Source organism: Eumetopias jubatus, unplaced genomic scaffold (genome assembly GCF_037043125.1).
Source record: "Eumetopias jubatus isolate StellerSeaLion01/CBP00866 unplaced genomic scaffold, mEumJub1_p1.0 scaffold_14, whole genome shotgun sequence".
Classification (NCBI taxonomy): domain Eukaryota; kingdom Metazoa; phylum Chordata; class Mammalia; order Carnivora; family Otariidae; genus Eumetopias; species Eumetopias jubatus.
In genome coordinates, this window is record NW_028274820.1 from 94054048 (window position 1) to 94075097 (window position 21050).

Sequence of the window (21050 nt, forward strand, 5' to 3'; positions counted from 1 at the left end):
GTCCCCGTTGCCACTCTTTGTCCCCACTGGATTGCACATGTAATGGGAACAATGCTACTGGTAATAATTAATAATCGTGGTTAACACTGAGAACTGTGGAAGGTGTTTGCAAGCACTCCTTCACTCAGTCCTACAACAGCCACAAGGGGGAGAGAGGATTGTCGCCCCTGTTTTACAAGTAAGGATGAAGTTTTAGAGAGGACAGACAGGTCATCTGCCAAGGTGAGGAGCTAATTACTGGCAGTCTTCACGTGCGCATGTGTCTCCTCTTTAACCTCCCGATTCATCCTCCCTTTTGCTTTCCTCATTCTTGCCAAGTTACATGAAATAAAAATTCCCTCCCTCTTTTTCTTCCTCCACTGCATCTGTGAATCAAACTAAAACCCTAGTTAGGAAAGGGAAGTATAAAAATGTTGCTGACATCAGCATGGAGGAAAAGGAAAGCCTCAGTGGCCTCAACCACCATATGAAAATCCACCATAGAGTGTCCTTCAGAATTTATACATTGTTTCTCATTCACTTCTGTCTTCTCATTAAACTTACTTTTCCTCAAATGCTAATATTTAGCATAGTGAAACAGCATTTAAATTTCAATTTTAAATACTTATTTTAATTATAAATAATGTAATACTGACTATAAATAAAATGTTAATTCTCTACTACTTTAAGATTACAAATGTAGACTGTGGGTATGCTAGATTTTGGGCCAACTGGGTGTTTGTGGGCTATCCCCAAACATCCTTTCCACGAACGATGTTCTGAACTGAGACATGCTCAGAGAATCCTTTCTTTCAGAGTTAATGACTACTTAGAATGGCCACACAATGCACAAGATATAAACACTTAACTGACTGCTGACCCTGCAGAGAAAGGAAAACCTCTTCTATGGTAACTAAGAGCTAAAAGTACTGGTAATGCTAACATGCTTTGAGCATCTACTGAGTACGAAGCAAACTGTTAAGTGCTTTCACATGGAAGCTGAAAGAATAAAATGATGGGTTTTGTATTCTTTTTGGAATGTATTTAAAGCATTATATGGTTTTGTGACAATTCAACCCAAAGCTTTTAGACTATGAATTTTCTAGCTGAAGTGGTCTGAGTTTTGAGTTTCACGAAGGTAGGCAAGCACTTGCACTTGGGGTTAATTCTGTGAGAATGGTCTTTAAGGAATTTGTGCACTAGCACCCTGGTACGGAGAAATGGGTGGGGTCCCTTTCACTTGTTAATCTAGATGTTGGGGCAGCTCTGGCCCAGCCCCAAGGGTGGGGAGGTCTTCAGCAGTATGCGCTGGAGGTTTCTTCTTGCCCTGTAGTTCTCATGGTCTTCCCAGCCAGTTCTAGGGCCCCCGAGGGGTTAGGCCTACTCTCAGGTAAGCTTAGGTATGCTCAAAGACCCGTCTTTCCTTCTGGGGCCCATTTTCCGAATTCTATATTGCCAGGGATCCTCTTGGACCTACAGCGAATTCTGAATCTGAAGCTGATGCTCATGATCTCCAAGCCTGGTCTTTCACCAAGGACAATGAAGCACTGTATTGCTTCCTTCACAGGACCCAGAGACGGGCAGGGCCCTGAGGTCATTCAACCACGCCCCTGACTTTATGTGGGTGACTGTCTCATCTACTGTGCAGATGGCTGACGGGAGCCTTCTGGAGAGCACTACTCCATCTCCTGCCATGCTGTTTCACAGTTGTCTCACTTCATCCCTGAATATAAAAAGACTGATCTCACGGGAGCCCTATCCAGTAAATCACCAAGTGTGCCTTCCTTCTGTTGTACAGACTGACGCCCTTGACTTAGCCCTACCACCCCAGAAACAGGACAAATCTTGGAATGAGAGTTTGCTAGGGAGGGCTCCGAGTTCCTTCTTTGTACTGGCAAACCAAGGAAACATTGGTTGTTCCAATGTGATCTGACTTACTCAGCGTCAACTGATAAGGACGAGCTCTGAAAATAGAGGAGGTAATGAGGGTACCACCCACTCATTTTTTGCACCTTGGAGAGGGTCCAGCCTTGGGACGCGGCCCAGTCTGGTCATGGCAGGGCCAGCCAGGATGTGCAGGTATCTCTTATGCTCAGCCTCTTCGTGCGTCCCTATGTCCTCCTAACCCGAACTAAAATCTGGCGCTCTCGAGCACACTGCTTCTCCCTGCACACATCTGGGGATGGACTATTTATTCTTTCACACCCCAAGAACCTCAAGGTTGAGAGGCTGAAGTGCCATCTCTCATTATCTTCTGTTATGGGCTGAACTGTGCCCCCAATGCCTATGTTGAAGTCGAAGCCCCAGTACTTCAGAATGGGACCGCATTTGGAGACAGGATCTTTAAAGAGGTGAAATGAGGCCCTCGGGGTGGACCTTCATCCAGTTCCCTACGAGGAGGAGGAAATCAGGACACGGAGGTGTACAGGAGGACCACGTGAGGACAGAGGGAGGAGACGGCCATCTACAAGCCAGGCGGAGTAGCCTTAGAAGAAACCAATGCTGCCAAACACCTTGATCTTGGTGTTTGGTCTTGGTCTTCTAAAAATGTAAGAAAATAAAGTTCTGCTGTTTAAGCCAGTCAGGCCCTTGGTGTGCTTTGTCTCCTCAGCCTCCGCAAAGCCACACCCCTCCCGTCCTGCCACCACCTCTCCCCGTCCATCACTGAGGCCTGTGCCACCTCTGTCCTCCACTGTGCCCCATGCCCTGCCCACCAGGGGAGGCTTCGGACCGCAGCTCCGGCTTCTCAGCTACTTCTCGTCCTGGTGGCCTGTTGTCATTTCTAGCCACCCACTCCCGACCAACCGCAACTGCTCCACTTCCCCACACTGCAAATTCAAGCATCGCATCTCCCGGCCGCACCTTCGCCCCTCTGGCTCTTTCGGCGGTTCCTAAAATCACCAGTCTTTGAGGCGATCAGCCCACTCAGCCCCTCTGGCCCCTCCTTCTTTGCCTCCTTTCCCTCTCACAGCTAGGCCTCCCACAGCCATCCTCCTGGATTCCGACCACTCTATTGCCACCGTCCCTGGTCTCTCAGTTTGTCTTCTCCTCCTAGCAGCCTGGCAAAGCTCCAACTGGGGTGACCCCAACTAACCGTCAGTTCTCTCCAGGCCCTCACCTGGGGGGTCCGGTTACCCTCCCCACTATTCACGTCCAACCTCCGTGCTCCGCAGCTGTCCCCTAAGGCTCTGGTGAGTTCGCTCTGCCGCCTCCTACCCCGACTACCCAGGCTTTCCTATGCTTCTTTAGCCACCAACCATCTGGCTCTCAACAAAAGAAGACAGGAGCTGCCTGAAGAACGTCCTCGGCTTCCCTCATCCAGCCAGCGTGCCTGCTGACACCCACGTGTAACAGTGGCCCCTCCCGGCGTCTCAGGGAACTTCTGCATCCTTCTCTTCAATCCCTCGCTTACTACACACACTTCCTGCCAGCATCTTGAACTGTTCCGGTCTCTTCATATCAGAAGAACCCCCTTGGGCCCCTCTAGTCACTCCTGTTTCTCCCTCCCCTCCCCTCGGTCCTGCAACCTGCTGGGGCTTCCCCCCTAACAGCTCTCAGGCCACCCACAACTTTCACCTCGCCGACCTTGACGGGCACTTGGCCTCCTAGCTCCTCTGACTTGATGGAGCAGCAGGTAGGTGTTTGTTAAATGCAACTCTAACCAGCCATCCCTTGCTCGGGAGTCCCTCCGTGATTTCCACTGCTCTTAGGATGAAGACCCAAATCTTTAACATGGGGCCTTGCCTGGCTCACCCCGAGGCCTCTTCTCCCCCGCCAGAACCCCAGCTCCCACCCCGTGCCGCCCCTGCTGGGAGTCCCCACGCGGGCAGTGCCCTTCCTGCCCTTGCTGGCCTTGGTCCCTGGTTCCCTGTTGCTCCTCCTTCGGCGGTCATTCCTCAAGGGCTGCCCTGCCCTGCCCCGATGGCAGCCTACTTTCCCTGATAACAGCCGGCTTCTTTGAGGGTCACCTGTTTGGTGGCTTTCCCTCACCTATAGGCTGGAAGCCCCAGTGGGCGGGGGCCCCCCGTCTGCTCTGCCCCACACTGTACCCGCATGTGGCACAGTACACAGCCTGCTGAATGGATGGATGACCGAAGGAACAAACCCGGATCCCGACCAGACAGAGGCCACTCCGGAATGGTTCTGGGAGTGAGCTTTGGCACTGAGTGGCTTCGCTTCATAGATGCTGCCGTTCTGAGCACTCCCTTTATGCACAGGTCCCAGGGCCCGGTTCATCCTGCCTGGCGCTCTCCCACGCTCCACCATTCCCTCCTTTCTGGTGTGAAGCAAAGTGTGGCCCCGGGCTGCCCAATCTGGCTGCCACCTTTTTTCAGCCTGTAAGGGCAGAACTATTATATGGCCACAAAGCCTAAAATATTTACTTTCTGGGACTTTAAAGAAAACGTTTGCTGACCCCTGGTAAAAAGCATCGAGTAAGACACCTACTGTGTACTGTGGGGAAAATCGAGTAGGTGTGTCATGGTGACAAAGGGGTGGTTCAGGGTTTCAATTGGAGTGATTCTCTTATCAGCATCTATGGTCAGCATCTTCTTTAACAGGTCGATGAACTCCCGCCGGTCGGCCTTCTCCACTAACATGTCACTCCCTTCCAAATCTGTTGTCATGTTCACCTGGAGGGAAATCGGGACAGGTTACCAAAACCCTGATGTGCCCCACCTCCCCCTACTTCCCTTATTCTCTGCTCCTGCTTCCATCAGTTAAGCTGAAATTTACCTCATATCACACTTCACTGAAAATAATCACAAGATGGAAAGACTTCTGGACATTGGTTGCATAACAATGTGAATGTATTTGATACGACTGAATTAGAGACTTCAAAATGGTCAAAACGGTCGGTTTTATGCTATGCATATTTTACCACAATTGAAAAACAATAACTACAAGCAAGTAGTAAAAAATGAAATGCAAAAAAGGGTTCTTTATTTAATCTGCAGAAGCCGATGTGACCTCTTCTTCCGTCTATAATGTTTGTGTCCTCTGGCAATGCCCTGAGTTAGGGCCAGAATTAATTTAGGCCCTGAGTTCACGGGGCTTATCTCTGGCCAAGACGAGCAGAATATCTGAGCATAGAATTTTTCTTCCAAGAGGAAGCTTAAGACAGCTTTTGAAAGACTTGTTTTGTGGTGCTTTCTATTATTTTCCAAGGCAAGCTCTGGAAAGCAATTTCAGTTTTCTCAGACAATCTAAGCTTCTACTCAACCAACAAGTATCCTTTACTCAGAATCATGATTTTGGGTCACACTTGCCTTCAGTAAGAAGTGGGCCGAGTGTTTATCGGTCTATATAGCTTTACTTCTCATTGCTTTTAAGAAAAACTCTCTTTGGGTTGTCCTGATTTTAGACTTGTCTTTACACTAAAAATAGCTAAAGTTCTAGAATTTTCTCTGGGCACAAAGGTGAGAGCCGGTGGTCCCACCAGTGAGCTGAGAGAGACTGACTAAAGTGGGTTGAGTTGTGTGGCAGCAAAAGGTATGTTTAAGTCCTAATGCTCAGTACCTGTGAATGTGACCTTATTTGGAAACAGGGTCTTTGCAGATGTCAACCAAGTTGAAATGAGGTCATACGGGAGTAGGGTGGGTCCCAAACCAGTGACTGGTGTCTTTATAAGAGAAAGAAGAGGGAGGTTTGGGTGCATGGGCAAGAGGAAATCCAGGAATAAAGGCCGAATGAAGAAGGATGAAGAGGTCGGGGTGATGCAGCTACACATCAGGGAACACAGAGGATTGCCAGGGGCCAGCAGACATGAGGACTGAGGCACGGCACAGTTTCTTTCTAGAGCCTTCAGAGGGGACATGGCCTTGACACGGTACTTTAATGCCAAACTTCTAGCCTCTTGAACTGTGAGAGAATAAATGTCTGCTGTCTTAAGCCACCCAGTTTGTAGTACCTTGTTTCAGCAGCCTGAGAGAATTAATACACTGCATCATGGGCATGGGACTCCAGTGTGCTAATGAGCTTGAATTCCTCTCATGAAAACATCACTAAGATTGGCCAGTACTTTTTTTTTTTTTTTTTTTACAAATGGGACCCAATAAACTGAAGCTATTTTTGAAGAGCTGGTGTAAGGTTTTGAAAATGTTCCACCAACCCAATGGTATTCTTACTAAGAGTGGCATATCACTGTTCAGGGTCAAGGTCAACCACCGCAGTTGAGTAACATCAATTTCTAGCCGCCATCTTATACTACGCAGAGGTCTTGTGTGCTTGGTTTGTAAAGGGCGAACATTGCATACTCACCCATGGGGCTTACCTGGGCCATGTCATCTAAACAGTTGAAAATGTACTTTCTTGCTTCTTTCGACTTAATCCCCGTCTCTGCTTCATGGTCATCTGGTGTCTAGTCAAAAGAGGCAAAAGCTGATTGACTGGTCTTGTGAATGCTTTCCTCGTCACTGTGACTCCAACCCTGGAGCTTCTGCTTCTCATGGAGGGTCTTTTTCCCATCTTGCAGAGGACACTCTTCTTAAAGTGACCTGCTCATCCACCACACTAACGCATCTCTCTCCTTTCCTTCCCACAAACACCCTTTGGGGGCCTACTCTGAATCAGACCCAGAGGGTTCCAACAAGAATGTGCCACATCCCTGATAACCCTTCATTCTCCCCCGAGTTTAAGGGATAAGGTGAGATTCCACATGTGGAGAAGGAGAGGCCCTTTTCCACATAGTTATAAATTTAAATTTTATTTCTCAAACTCTCATCTAGAGGCTCTCACTGCCTGCCAGGCACCGTTCTAAAGCCCATGAGCTCATTCAGTATTCTTCGCAACCACCCTCGGTAGGACGATGACCAACCCACGTTCTAGAGGGAGAAAGAGGAAGGGCAAACTTCAGGAGTCTGCCAAGGTGACATGGCCAGGGAGCGGCAGCTGGCCCCAGAGTCCTCCTGGGGCTGGGCCATGCGCATATGGTGCCTGCACCGGCCTTGGTCTAGGAAGCTGCTGTCTCCAATTACTAGGGGTTTCTGGACTCATCCATGGATCACAGGTAACTGATCCTCAAAATCTCACTCAAGGATGCCACACCTGGAGCTGCTAGGATCCCAGCTCTGATCCCAGGAACAGCCAGACACGGAGGACCGAGGCTCCTCACTAAGATATAGAAGCGAACCCTGCGCCTGGCTGGCCTCACCCTTCTCCTCCCCGGAACTCTTTTTCACTGGACCTCACCCTGAGCTGCTCACTCTCACAGTTGCCAAATGCCAGCCCTCTCATCAACAGCCTCAGAGTGCTTGCTTAACTCTCAAATCTCTTTTCTAGATCTGCAACTACTGGCCACACTTTATCATTAAATCATATTAGAATTTGGCTGTGGTTTCTGTAAAAAAAAAAAACAAACAAAACAAAAAACACAAAAAGCCAAAAAAAAAAAAACCAACAAAAAACCCCACCTACTCTCTTGCAAAAACAAAAAACGAAAAACAAAAAACAACCTAAAAACATAAAACATACTTAAGACTTGCATTATTTTCTCCTTCCCAGGAAAACACATTAATTTTAATTACTAGGCACAGATCAAAGTGAAAGCAAAATATGTTTCCGTTAAAGTAAAACCACCCAAGAGTTTATGGTGTACCATGGCATGCTTTACCACCTGCCGGCTCGGACAGACAGACCCCTCCCTAGAGCCTTAGGATGCCACGCTGCTGAGGCTGTTTCCTCTGCCTGGAAGACCCTCTTCATCTTTTTGGGCCCAGCTCAAATGCTCCTCCCTGACCCTCTGCCCCAGGCAGTATTCAAGGATCCCTCCTCCTGGCCCCACACTCTGCTCCTACCAGGGACAGGGCACTTGTGACAGTGGGGGTGTGGGGGGTGGGGGCCTGGTCTTGCCACATGCGTCCGGGTTCCCTTTGGACTGGGAGCTCCTCGAGGGTAGGGGGTGGTTCATTTCTGTCTCCAGCACAAACCCAACAAGTCATCATGGTTTACTGGGATTATATCCCAGGAGTTTAGCCACCAGAACTTGGGATTTGAGCCTCGCAGGCAGCAAGCCAAACAAAGTGGTGCTTCTGAACATCCGAATTCATCCATCCCACATGTCAACAATGGTCACCCCCTCTCCCATGCTGCTGGCTGAATCAAAGCGAAATCCAGGATCCACGTGCTGATGGTAAAATCTCCCCCACTAAGTGGACGGTGCCCTTCTTCCCTGAGTGTCGGGCACTGGGGAGGAGTGGAGGGGCCACTCTTCCTACCTTCAGCCTCCACAAAGGATACGGTGAGTCTGTGTCACGGTTGAAAAACCTAGTTGTCTTTGTCCCTGCGCTTAATAAATATTCAGCTGGCAAACCCTGTGTTTGTGAAATATACCGAATCTGCAAGAAAAGAGGAGAAGGAGGTCAGGCCGTTTCCTGTCCTACCTATGGTGTCCTCATGGCTCTAGTGCCTTTGACAAAAATGACAATTTTATAGGGAAAGAAAGAAGTAATGGAAGAAAAAGGGGCAAGAAAGAGGAATAAAGAAAGAAAAGCACTGTTACGGGAAGCAAGGTTTGGGAGACAAGGAAACACCCTATAAACCCATCCATGTGTCATGTTATAAAGGAAGTGCTTCTTGTGAGCGCCTGAGCTGCCTGGACCCACCTGATCGTACTCGGAAGCTCCGGGATAGAGCGGCCAGCCCAGGAACAGCTCCGCAATGACACAGCCCAGGGACCACATGTCAATTGCCTCACAAAATGGTAAACCGAGGATGATCTCAGGGGCCCTGAAAAGGAAGAAGGGGAGAGAAATCATTAGCGACGTGGAAGTGCAGGCAGCTATTTCTATATGAACTCTACATAAAATCCTATCTTTCAAACCCAGGATGCCATGACTGCCTCCCTCTAAAGGACCTATGGTTCTTGCACTGCGTGGCAGTGATCCCTCCATTCTTGCGCTTGGTCCTCCCCGTAAGCAGGCAGTGTGGTCAGACGGCTGGCTGAGATGAAGGGTAGGTCTAGAATAGACCTACAGGGAGCCCCATCCATTGACTTCATTACCGTTATACTCTAACCAGATGAGCTAGTAACCACTTTAGAGAGACTCAGGAGTTATCTTTTGTAACTGAAAACCCAGGAAACCAATTTTTAGAGAATGCCTGGTTTTTTACAAAGGAATTCTGAAATACAGGTCCTCTACTTTATCAGTAATATAGAAAACAAGCTGCCTCTACCCAGAATAAGGGGATTCAATCCAAAATCCATTAATGCCAATGATCCGTCTTCGTAGGAGTCTGAATCACACTTTTGTAAGGAAACACTATTTTTTTTTGTTTTGTTTTATCATCAGCTTCTAAAAACTTAGTCTCCTAAAAAGTCCTCTAATATTATAATTATAGAATCCATAGTCTGGGTACCATCAGAACTCCATTATAAACCCGTTCCTGACTGTAGGATTATGTCCCTTCAGGTGATAGACAAGGTTACATGCTGGAGCTTCCGAAGGAAACCACCTAAATTCAAAAGGAAATTTTCACATGTAGTTAGTAACGAAAACCAAGGAGACCACAGAGTGCATTTTCTTTTCTAAGAATGTGTCATGATTAAGTAGGGGTACATTTTGGAAAAAACCTGGTTCAAAGTATGAGATATGAACACAGCTTAAAAAAATGTGGCTCAAGGCGCTCTGCTGATAATGAAATGCATTAGCCCAGCCTCTGTTTTCTCTGCAAATTTCCCACTTGATTAAGCAATGCCAGAAGATGCCACTCTCTTACCCTTTCAGGAGCCTGGAGTGGGAGCAGTGGGAGCTGGGGAGACGGCTCCGTCTGGGTTATTTTCACCCAGCTAACACAGGAGGAGGAAGCAAGAGTATGGTCAGAATACCTCCCCTTGTCTCGGAGCTTCGAGCTGAACGCTCCCCACTTAGAAAGCATCTCCCCACTTTGCTCTTTTAAATTTGCTCTCACTGGCTCATCTTTTGTCTCCAGATCGTAGCATTGAAAAAAACCAACAAAAACCAACATGTTTTGTTACACAGTCTTGATTTTTCAGAAGCAAAGAGTTTCCTCATTTCCTCAGAGCTGGGGATTCGGCACCTCTGCCAGGTGCTGGCTTCTAGAGCGCCATAATCCTCAGTCTGGGCTCCAAACACGCTTTTGCCAGAGTCCAAGGCCGGGTGGGTCTTCCCAGGCTTGGTAGGAGGGAGTTACTGTGTGTGGTGGGTTGGTGCAAGCTGCCACTGATCCTACTTAATGGGTCTTCCCCATCCCCTCACTGCTGGCATCTTCGGCTGCCAGGGTTCTGCCTGGCGCCTCACCCTCATGCAGGCCTTTGTGTCCTCCAGTCGCGATTGCTGACGGCTAGGTGAACGTGGAAGGATGCTCTTGCCCTCTGGCGCTGGTGCACTGGGGAGGTCTGTGCTTGCCTTAGGATACATCCCTGCCGGACTGCCCTGTGTCATGGGGCCTTCAGTCCCACACCTGGCCGGGGTCACTGTGTCCAGGGTTGCCCCCACACACGCGGGCTTCCAGAGTCCCCTGGAAGTCACCTGCCAGTCATCTCAGTTGCAGTGCCGGACGGTGTACATGGAGGAGATGACTGCAGGTTGCCTCTAGCAGTGCAATCTCTCTTATTCCCTATGTGTCAGAACCTGCCTTCCTTTCTGCCCTCTCTGTTCTAGAGTATTCTAGAGAGTCTCCTCTCACATGCAGATTCAGGCCTCTCTTTGGGGGATGAGCGCCTGTCCTGGTTCCTGCTCCCCTCTGGCAGACTGCTGCTGCAGGATCAAGCCTCTCCGCACCTCTGTCTCCCTACTCCTGTGACCTGGGCTTTTGCCCCTCGTAGTCTCCAGGTCGGGTCTTAGGAACATGCTGGGCTGGTCTCACGGGGGCATCTCTGGACTTGGCCATGGGGCTGACCTTCCTAACAGATTAATCACGGGTTCTCATGCCCCAAAGCAGGCTGTGTGGAACCTCTGGAAACCCATTTCCCAGGTTCTGTTCCCTGAGGACGTGCAAGGCGAATCCAACACACAAGACGGGAGCAAAGGGCACTTCAGTGACGTTCTTTGGCAAGAAACACCAGATGTGGGTTTCGTCAACGGATGTTACCTGAACAGGGTCTGTGAAGACCACTCTCAGTCCACTTCCTACTAGAAAAGGAAGGGGCAGCCATTCATGGCACCATGGTGTGCACAGAACATGTTTCTTGCTGTGACCACGATGAACGAATGCTCAAGCGTCAGGCTAGATGCTTGCGGGATAAACGAAATAGAAGGCCCGGTCCTGTCCCCGACGGGCTAGCCCACGTAACAAGGAAGGCTGAACACTACTGTTGTGCAACACAAACACGCAGACGCGAAAACAGAGCTAATTCAAGCGTACAAACACGCTCCAGATTCTCCCATTTCAAAAACTAAAATACAACACGAGAACAAAGCAAACCAAACACGAAACCAAACCCTCCTTCTGTCTGCTCACAGCCCTGCAGCTGTGGCCCCATTCTCTGCCCCTGACCCCCCAGATCTCCAGGGTGGTCTCCTGCAGCATCTCTGCTTCGCCCCCCACCTTCTCGCCCTCCTCCAGCTGGACTTCCATCCTCTGCTTCACTCAAGGGTGCCGTTGTCACGTCAACTGGTCAACTGGTCAACTTCTCAGCTCCGTGACCCGAGAGGCGCACGCCTTTCCCACGGGTGACCATCCCATCCCGCGCCTGTCCTGAAACACGCGGTCAGGGTTTTCACGACGCCACACACTCCCACATCTGTCCCGCCTCTCTGTCTCTTTTGCGGGCTTGTCCTCCTCTAGCCACCTGCTCCGTGATGGCAAAGCCCCAAGGACCCCTTGTCTTTGCTCTCTGCACCCTTGTTCTAGGTTAACGGTTAGGGACTGAATTGTGTCAACTCCCGAAACGGACATGTTGGAGTCCTAATCCCTGACACCTCAGAATGTGACACTACTTGGGGATGAGCTTTCTGCAGAGGTAGTTAGTGAGGATTGTGTCACGCCGGAGTAGGGCGAGCCCTGAAGCCAGCAGGACGGGTGTCCTTAGAAGAGGGAAATTGGGACACAGACGCAGAGGGAAGACGGCCATGTGGGGATGGAGGCAGAGGCTGCAGTGAGGCCGCCAGCAGCCAAGGGGAGCCCGGGGCCACCAGAGGCTGGGAGAGGCCCGGAAGGAGCCTCCCTGACTGGCTTCAGAAGGAGCGTGTCCCTGCCGACACCTGGATTTTAGACTCCCAGCCGCCAGGCCCGTGAGAGAGTAAATAGCTATTGTTCCAAGTCCTGCGTTCTGTGGGGACTGTCTCTGCCGCCCTAGGAAGCTGACAGAAACCGCATCCACTGCCACAGGTCTGGACTCCATTCATTCTTCCAAACGTTCATCTCCACGCTGGACCCTCCTCAGCTCCAGAGGTATGTCCTGATGGCCCAGCGCCTCCCTGGGAATGACTCACAGTCGCCTCAAACTTAGTCTGGTTACAAGGGAACTCTTCCCCTTGGCCTCCCCTCCCCAATGCATCCCTCCCTCCCTCCCTCCCTCCCTCTGTGGGGCTGTCTCACTGAAGGGACTCGTGGCCCCTCCAGCCCGCTCTCATGCTAGAAACCCGGGACACTCTGTGGTTCCCACCTCTACCTTGGTCCTCCCCACCAATCCAGCCCCGTGGCTGCTCGCAAGGATCTCTCAGACCGGCCCCCGATTCTCCATGTCCACTGCCACCACACTGGCGCTGGCCACCTGGAGCCCCCTCTCGGGTCTTTCCTTCCCCCATGGAGGCTGCTCTCTGCACAGCTGCTGGAGCGGACAGGCCACCTCTCCCTTTGCTCTCAGGCCCACAGAGGATCCCTGCTGCACTCGGATCGAAACCTAAATACCTCCATGGCCCACGGGACCTTGGCGATCAGGACCCTGCCCTGCTTGCCACTGTCTTTTCAATTTCTAGAGGACCGCAGCTCCTGGACCTAGAGCCTCTATGCAACATGGTGCTTCTGCCTCGAATGCTCCCTCCACTGGCACTCAGATGGCTGCCTCCTTCTCATCCTTCAAACCTCAGCTTAATTGTCACCGCCACAGACGGGCCTCCCTTGACACCAGCTAGTCTCCATCCCCGGTGCCATAAATGTCACTTTATAGCACCTTCCCCAATAACCTGCTTACCGTCTGTCTCCCCCTGCTCCGTCCACAGGGCAGCACAGTACCTGGCATTTAGTAGCCACTCAATCAATAAGGATTTGTTGATTAAATAAACCTTTATTAAATATAAGAGAGCGCTACAATATGTGATTCACACGGAAAATTCTAAGGCAGCACAAACAAAGAGGAGAGCAGAAGGGGTAAATCTTCACGAGGGAATGGAAGCTGGGCATGAGGGGCAGGCTCTCGCCCAAGGAGAACAGGCCTCCGTGTGGGCAGGAACCCCGGGAGTGGGGGCCCGGGGGACACCGGCCTGCAGGCGGTTCCCCAACCGATTCTAGCAAAAAGGCCAGAGAGAGTGGTGGGAGTTTGCAGGGGGCTCCAGGGTCCTGAGGGGGCCGAAAAGTCCTCACAGTTTAGGTCTCCAGAGCCCGTCTCTTCTTAACTCTCTTGAAGCCAGCACCGCCCTCAGCTCCCAGGGAGACCAGCTGCCTTGTGCCTCTTCAATCCAGGCCTCTACCCTAACCCCCTACTGGCCTCTTGCCTTTGCTTTCAGTCTTTTCCAATCTGCCCCCAAACTCTCCCTCATTCCTTTTCCAGCACACACGATACCCTGATCACATCTCTGCAACAGCCTGGCCCTTGCCACCTCCTTCCTCCTCAAACACACGCTGCCCACCTTCTCCATGCTGGCCACACCAGGGGATGAATACATGACCACCCATAACCAGCTTGGTCCAATAAACGTGAACTGAGCACCAACTGTTCTGAACACAGTTTGCATACCAGCTCCCCGTTAAGCCTTCTGTGGGGCAGGGTCTATTCACGTCCTCCACAAATGCCTGCTTGACACTGAGGCCACGAGCCCTCGGCTAAGGAAGGTGCTCTTCTACCTGGCTCTCAGTAATCCCCAGGGGACTGAAGACCATTCTGCTGTGATCCTGCACCTGCCCTGTTCCCTGTGCTGCTGGTCCATACGGCTCTGAGCCCCTGGAAGTTCAAAATGAAGCCTAAAATCAGTTTCTTTTTGTTCAGCGTACCTGAGGCACGTCTGATGGTTGCTGAGGCTCATTTACTCCTGACTGAAGTGAAAACCATTCTCACCAATGGTTAGTCTGAGCGAGAAGTTGGCTCAAGCTCCACTCATTCACTCACTCACTCAAATGTCCAAACCGCCATTTCCTAAGTGTCCGCTACGTGTCATGCATGGTGCTGAAGATCGAAAAATAAATTAACCAGACCCTATGGCCCCTCCAGGAGCTCCCTGTCTGGCTGCAGGTGAGAGCGTGCCAACAGCTAACATACAGCGTGCCGAGTACATACCCAGTGCACAAAGGGGAATGACTGGGGCGGGTGGAGAGGCAGAGCAGGGAGGGCTTCCTGGGAGAAGTCTGAGCTGAGTCTCGGTAGGTGCACAGGCGGGGGTGGCCTCCGGGGCACAGGGCAGGGTGAGTGCATGCCCCACCCTCGCCCTGTCCCCGTGTCACGGCTGTCTGCAGCACTAGCACAGTGCCTGGGCATGGAAGGTGCTCCCTACACATTTGTAGAAGGAATCGTTCTGTTTCAACCCCACGCTCTTAGTGGGCACCAGTTTCCCCCGAAGCTAGCAGCATCTCTTTGGCAACATGCCCTATGACAAGAGGCACACATTTGGCCTTTCTGTTTCAAAGTTTACATACTTAAAAACAAAAAGAAAACATTCTGGTTTCTTCCACGGGGGCTGTTTCTGTTCTCAGTTCAGTTCCACAGCAGGTAGGGCTGCTGGCTTGGGAAATGGGCCTTCCCCATGGGGCTCCAAATCACCCAGGTTCTGCTAATGACTCATTCTTCATTTGCCACCCCACGGAATCATCTTACACAGTCTCCTCATTGCTATTTTGGGACATCAAAAATACTTTAAACACACATGAAGTGCCAGACAAAATTTGCACCTAAGAAAGAGAGAGATTGTTCCTTTCCAACATTCCCGCAGCAAGACACAGAAAATTCAATTTTTCTATAGAAAGAGAATAAACAACTGTCATTTTCGACACATCAATTATTGAAGCTTTGATATTTCACTCCACTAGCCTTCCTAGCAGCACCCGGAGCGGAGAGGGTATTCCCAGATCACGTGCAGACCATGTGACCCTGCGAGGGCGTGACCCCCAACAGAGGTGTGGAGACCACACAAGCTGAGTGGGAATGACACACGCTCGTAGGCGGAATCCGGTGCTGGCAGGTTCTAGCTGTGTGCCTCGACTTCCTGATGCTGGTGTGAGGCTGAAATTAAACAGAGCACCGTAGGATGCACCTAGCAGAGGGCCTGGCAGAGAGCAGGCAATCAAAACATATTAAATCACTTATCTGTAACGCGTCTGTGTCATAGCAGTCGAATAAAGAGCCTCCCTTTTCCTCATTTTTAAAACCCACTTTCTTCCTTGTAAGTGGAAACATTAGGAAAACTGCTTAAATATATTAAAGCATACACATTAAACATTTTTGTTCCATTTATTTCTATAAAAGGTACAAAAATGAATATAGCCAACAGCCAAATACCTACCACCTAACTTCAGAAAGAAAACTGCCTAGCCATAAGCCCCACGCTTCCCCTTGGCATGGGGAAATCCTCTCCTAAGACTGCATCCCCTTTCATGGTACCATCTCTTGCTCACCTGGCCTCTCCCGGCCAAGTGGGCGACCAGAGTCGATGTCTCGATCATTTTCACGGTGCGCTTGTAAAACAAGTACAAGGTTCATGGCCACTCCCAACTTGGGCAATAAATCTGCAACACTAATCAGAGAGGCCAGGAAGAAATGTGCATTTCTGGAAAAATGTTACTCAATTTCTCCGAGTTTTTATTTCACCATCTATAAAATGTGATTATTAATCTCTCCTTTTTTTCTCTTGTGTCTCTACAGCAGCATATGAAGATAAACGACGGTTGGTAGAATTATAAAGCAGTTTGAACTCCTTGGAAGCAAGACACTCTATTAGTCCATGGTATTTTATAATCACTGATATTATAAGATGTACTTGAATTGAACTGCAGTGAAAAAGCCCGTTCCCACAAATATATGTAGATTGAAAGTAACCTCAGTATGGCTGGGGCAGAAGCAATCAAAATGCAAAATTGTATTTCAGATGGGTTGTTCAATCTTATGTTTCCACTGCAAATATAAGGGGACTCGGAAATGCTGACATGAGCTCTGAGCCACTATTTGTGCTGGTGACCCAGGGTGGGAGGCAAGGGGTTACATCAAAGAACACAGGACCTGAGAAACAGCAGAAATCGGAGGACTGGAAGGAGGCTATTTTAGAGAAATTGAACTGCAAAGCTCGAGGGATCTGCACAGAAGACAGCCTGCAGGGTGAGTGCAGGGGAGCATGTCTCAGGGCAGCCAGATGGAGAGAGAATCCATCCTTTGGTCACCAGCAGGCTGCTAGGAAAATGGGGAGCAGCGTGCCTGAAAGACGGCCTCATACCATGTCTGGGGGACCCAGGAAGGTCAAGTGGAGATCTAACTAGTGATCCAGGCCTGGTGAATCCAAGGCCAACCTGGGATTTGATTTTGAGAAAGACACAGCTTCCTCGGTAAACAGGACATGTGAGAGAAATAGCTTTGTTTTTGACGGGGGTGCTGGGGAGATGGGGAGGACAAGGGGACCGAAGGATGGAGCTTCAGGGACGAGCCACAGGGTGAGGTTGACCAGGAGCCCACTTGTTGCGTGAGCTTGCACTCAGCCAAGGTGATGAGGACTCTGTCCTTGTGATGGCCCAACCAAACACTGTGGACTGTAAGATTTCTAGACACACTCCACAGAAGTAGTTTTGCCCTGTAATATGCTGAGGATGGCACTGTGGTGGAGGGCTGCTGCAGGGAGCAAGGCTCTGCCTCTAAAAGGAGAGCTAGGAAAGATGCCCCACTCATGCCTGTGGGCGGTTCCAGCCCAATGATACGCATGCAGGAAAATCACTGCATGGATGTTCTAGAAGTTCTACCTCGGGCGACACTGCTGATGTCCATAACACTGTGTGCTGAGGAGGATCATTTCAAGACCCTCACCAGTGATTCTGTTCTAACTGAATGTCTCCAGCTATCATCAAGAGAAATGCTCAAGACATCAGAACAATTTACCATGTCCATATGGAAGGCTGATTATAATAACCACGGTCTGGTGTAGATGTTGTCATCATTCTCGTGCCACGCTTGGACAGTCTCCCAAAGGAAGCTGGCTTCTTTGATTCATCTGACCATTTCCAGTGTAATGTTAGAATCAGAGTGACAATTTTTTTTATCTGTATGGCCAATGAACATCTTGGCTTGGAATGAGACTTTCCTAATGTACACCAAATACACATATGGTTGACTTGAAAAACATGGGTTTGGGGCCCCAACTCCCACTCCACCAAGCAGTTGAAAATCCACGTGTATAACTTGACTCCCCCAAAACTTAAACTAATAGCCTATTGTTGACTGAAGCCTCATTGATGACATAACTAGTCGATTAACACATGTTTTAGGTTATATGTATTATATACTGTATTCTTACAATAAAGTGAGGTAGAGAAAAGAAAATGTTATTAAGAAAATTATAAGGAAGAGAAAATATACTTACACTACTGTATTGTATTTATAAAAAACAAAACAAAACCTGTGTGTAAGCGGACCATGTTGTTCAAGGGCCAGCTGTATGGTCCCCACCCCCACTCCACCCTCATGCTGATCTTGTGTCCCGCCCGGTACTGCTTCACCTCTGCAAACAAAGAACAGCACCCAAATCTAACTTTCTTGCTTACATACCAGAAGGAAAGGCTGGATCTGGAACTTAATCCCCAAAGCTTCTAATGATGTTGGTATAAATTCGAAACCAGTTCTCAGATGTCTGGAGTATATTCTGATGGTAGCCTCGAAATTCCTTCTGCATCTCAATGAGAAATGTCCCTAGGAAGAAATCAGCTTGGACCCCACAATTGCTCATTTCAAAGATGCTCACACCACCCTGTAATTCCTTACCCTGTAGACATACACTGTGTCTACGTTGCAAGTTGCTCCCAGGCTGGTCTCTAGTGCCTTTGACCATGAAGCCAAGGGTTGCTGGACAAGCCCTGGTCTTGCCTCCCACCCCCCCACAGGACTAGAAGATCATCAGGTTTCATGCTTTCACTTTGTGCCAAAGTATGTGCTCAAGAGATGTCTGTGCCACCACCCGTCAGCCAGGGAAAGAGAATCACAAGTTTCTGCACGTATCTACACAGACCGATTCTCTTCACTCATATGCCGCTCCAGGTTCTTTTTTCGAGTCTTTTTTATCTTTATTAAATTATTTTTTATTGTATAAGATAAGACACACACAAAGAAATGCACAAAGCAAAAACATATAGCTCAACAACTTATCACAAAGCAATGACCAGGGTCCCTACCAGCCTGGTGAAGACACAGAGCGTGGTCAGCGTCGCAAAGCCCCTGCACATTCCCTCCCATGCACCATCCCCTTTCCACCTGTGGTGGCCCTGTGTGGCCTGTGCATCAGTGGGCAGCGTAGACCCCAGGCCTCACGATGCAGGCTCCCCAAACAGGCGGGCTAGAGGGAGGGCTCAGCACAAAGCCCCGGAGCTGGGAAGATGACAGAGCTGGCTGAGAGAGAAAGGAGACAAAGCTTCAGATGGTCTTTTTAGCTCCTTTTGTGGATTGTTTTTCTTCTGCTTTGTTGCTAGTCTGTTGACTAAAACTGAGGGTTGAACTGTGCATTTAGAGCTTCCCCGGGGAGTCTGCCCATACTCAAGTCCTGCTGCCACCTCTCAGCTTCCGGAAGCTGCTCCTCTTTTCTCTGCACTGGGAGGGAATTTGGAATTCCTGGGGAATCAATTATAAATGCAGCACCTTCACTTGATTCAGAGAGGTGATATGTTACCCACCAGTGGAGTGAAAACGAGATGTCAGGCCAGGGGGTAAAAGGCTGGCCTCTTTCACATGAATCAATCAACTCAAGGCTCACCCTTTACCCCAGATAAAAGCATACAAAGAAGGTAATATCACTTACTTATGTGCAACGTTAGTGATTTAAATGTCAGTAAACATTTGGTTAATATTTAGTTTCAGCGAGTTCATAGTGAGTCCCTCCAAGATGTTTGCTGGATGAATGAATGAACCCACACAGGGCTGAAGAATCATGATGCTTTCCTGCTAGGGGTCCCTGGGCCCGCACGGGAGAGGCCCAGGGGTTCACAACTCTTAGCGAGTAAACTGTAACAAAGACAAGGCTCATCCTTAGCCTATTTCCTTTCCTTCCAGCACCATCGGATCACACGGCGTGTGGGGCTAAATCACGAGGCATTCTCTACAGCTAATGGCCGAGGATAAGAAACAGGGACTGAAGATGGAAACCTGCTCCTTCTTTGACAGGACGATGCATTCAGTGTCACCGACTGGAGACACACCAATCAAGATAGCAGAGGCCGGAGACCTGAGATATGAAAGAGAATCCCCTGAGGAAAGATGCCAAACACAAACCGGAGGGTCAGTTTCCACTGTGGCAAGAGGGATACTGCCACACCCTCAGAAGAGGCCTCCTTCCCTGTGTGGCACTTTGGGGAAAGAATTACTGAGGAAGAGGGGCTGACGCCTGCTGACACACCACCTGAGCCAGTTTGCAAGTAAGGCCAGGAGCCGTCCTGGCCAATGGAGCAGGTTCCGACCCAGGAAGTACAGCATGAGTCCCGTCTCCCAGCAGGCAGGCACGAGCGGGGCCAGAGAACCCGGTGGAGGAGGCAGGCCTTGCTCCCAAGGGGGTGCACGCCATGCTGGCTTTGCCAGGAGACCGAACCCACAGACGAGGGCAGAGGGCGCAGCTTTCACCCACGTGGTGGCCTTAACCACAGCCTGTTAGGACGGGACACAGTTGGGACAAGGCAGCTGGTTGGTTGTTCCAGCAGGAGTTTTGCCAAACAAAATGGGCATAAAGTTTAGGTCTCTCCGGCCAAGGGCAGCTTATTTAGGGAAACCCTTCCAACACGCAGCTTTTCCTAAAGGAGCCGAAACAAAACAAAACAAACCGAGCCCAAGTTGGCTTTCTTGTGTTTGGGTCGCAGAGGAAAAAAACCAAGCTGGCTCTTTCCAGCTCACACTAGGGGGTGCTGAAGTGCAGCGGACACGGGCTCTGAAAGGCCTCTGAACCTTCAACCCGTGGGACGGAGGGGTGGGCATCCCTCTGGGGAGGGCCGCTGGGCCTCATGGTCAGCAACGCACAGGCAACTGTGGGGTGGAGAACAGATGTTTCTGCCAGGGGAAGGGGAGGTAGCGTCCCCCCAGATGAAGATAGCACTGCCCTATCTTCCCAATGACTGCTTTTCTCACCCTAACCGTGGGGCCTCTTTGTAATCCCAGAGCCGGGCCTCTCCTGCAAGCCTACGGAATGGAGTACCCTCCAGCAAAGGAGAGCAGGATGCTCCTTTTGCTCTCTTGAGCACCAAACGCTAGTCTAAGCCAAATGAGCTAACCAGCAGATGGAATCGGGGAGATACCACACATCGGTGGAGCTCAAGGCACAAAGTGAAAAGAGAGGCGAAGGGAGGGAGGGACTGAGGCAGAACCTTCCAGACTCACTGGAGTGGCCAGGGTGGGGCCCCCAGACACCCCTGGTGCTCCCAGTTTGCCTCTTCGGAAAGCACCTCTTCTGGCTGCCATCTGGGCTCTCAACTGGAATCCTGCCTCTTCCAGAAGCCTTCCCTGCTCGAGGCACTCTCCTGCTCCGTGTTCCCACAGCACACCCACCGGCCGTTCAGCTCTTCCACTCATGCCTGCACTGCTACTCATGGTTGTTTAAAACCAGCTTCTCAATGAGACTGGAAGCATCTTGAAGTGGCAGATTGCATTCTTTATGTCTGTGCACCTCACAGCCCCCAGCAGAGTCCTGGGTCCTCACACACGTTGGCTGTCACGCTTTACACTCAGGAGCTAGAAGAGGCTATGGTTCTTTTTCCCCTACTGCCAAGTACTAGGCAAGAACAAAGTAAATGCT

General features: G+C 50.1%; 1 protein-coding gene across 7 annotated transcripts in view; it reads right to left on the minus strand.

Moving 5' to 3' along the window:
* Window positions 1-21050, minus strand: part of HIPK2 (homeodomain interacting protein kinase 2) — a 185680-nt gene that overhangs the window by 56166 nt on the left and 108464 nt on the right. For all 7 annotated transcript variants that reach the window (XR_015766801.1, XR_015766802.1, XR_015766799.1 and 4 more), the window contains exons 3-6: window positions 8580-8703; window positions 8193-8312; window positions 6251-6337; window positions 4426-4610 (exon numbers count right to left, since the gene is read on the minus strand). Coding sequence is in view for 3 of the 7 variants with exons in the window: in XM_028106246.2 (XP_027962047.1) it covers window positions 4426-4610; window positions 6251-6337; window positions 8193-8312; window positions 8580-8703 (516 nt within the window). In the remaining 4 variants the exon portion in view is untranslated. The remainder of the gene's footprint in view (window positions 1-4425; window positions 4611-6250; window positions 6338-8192; window positions 8313-8579; window positions 8704-21050) is intronic.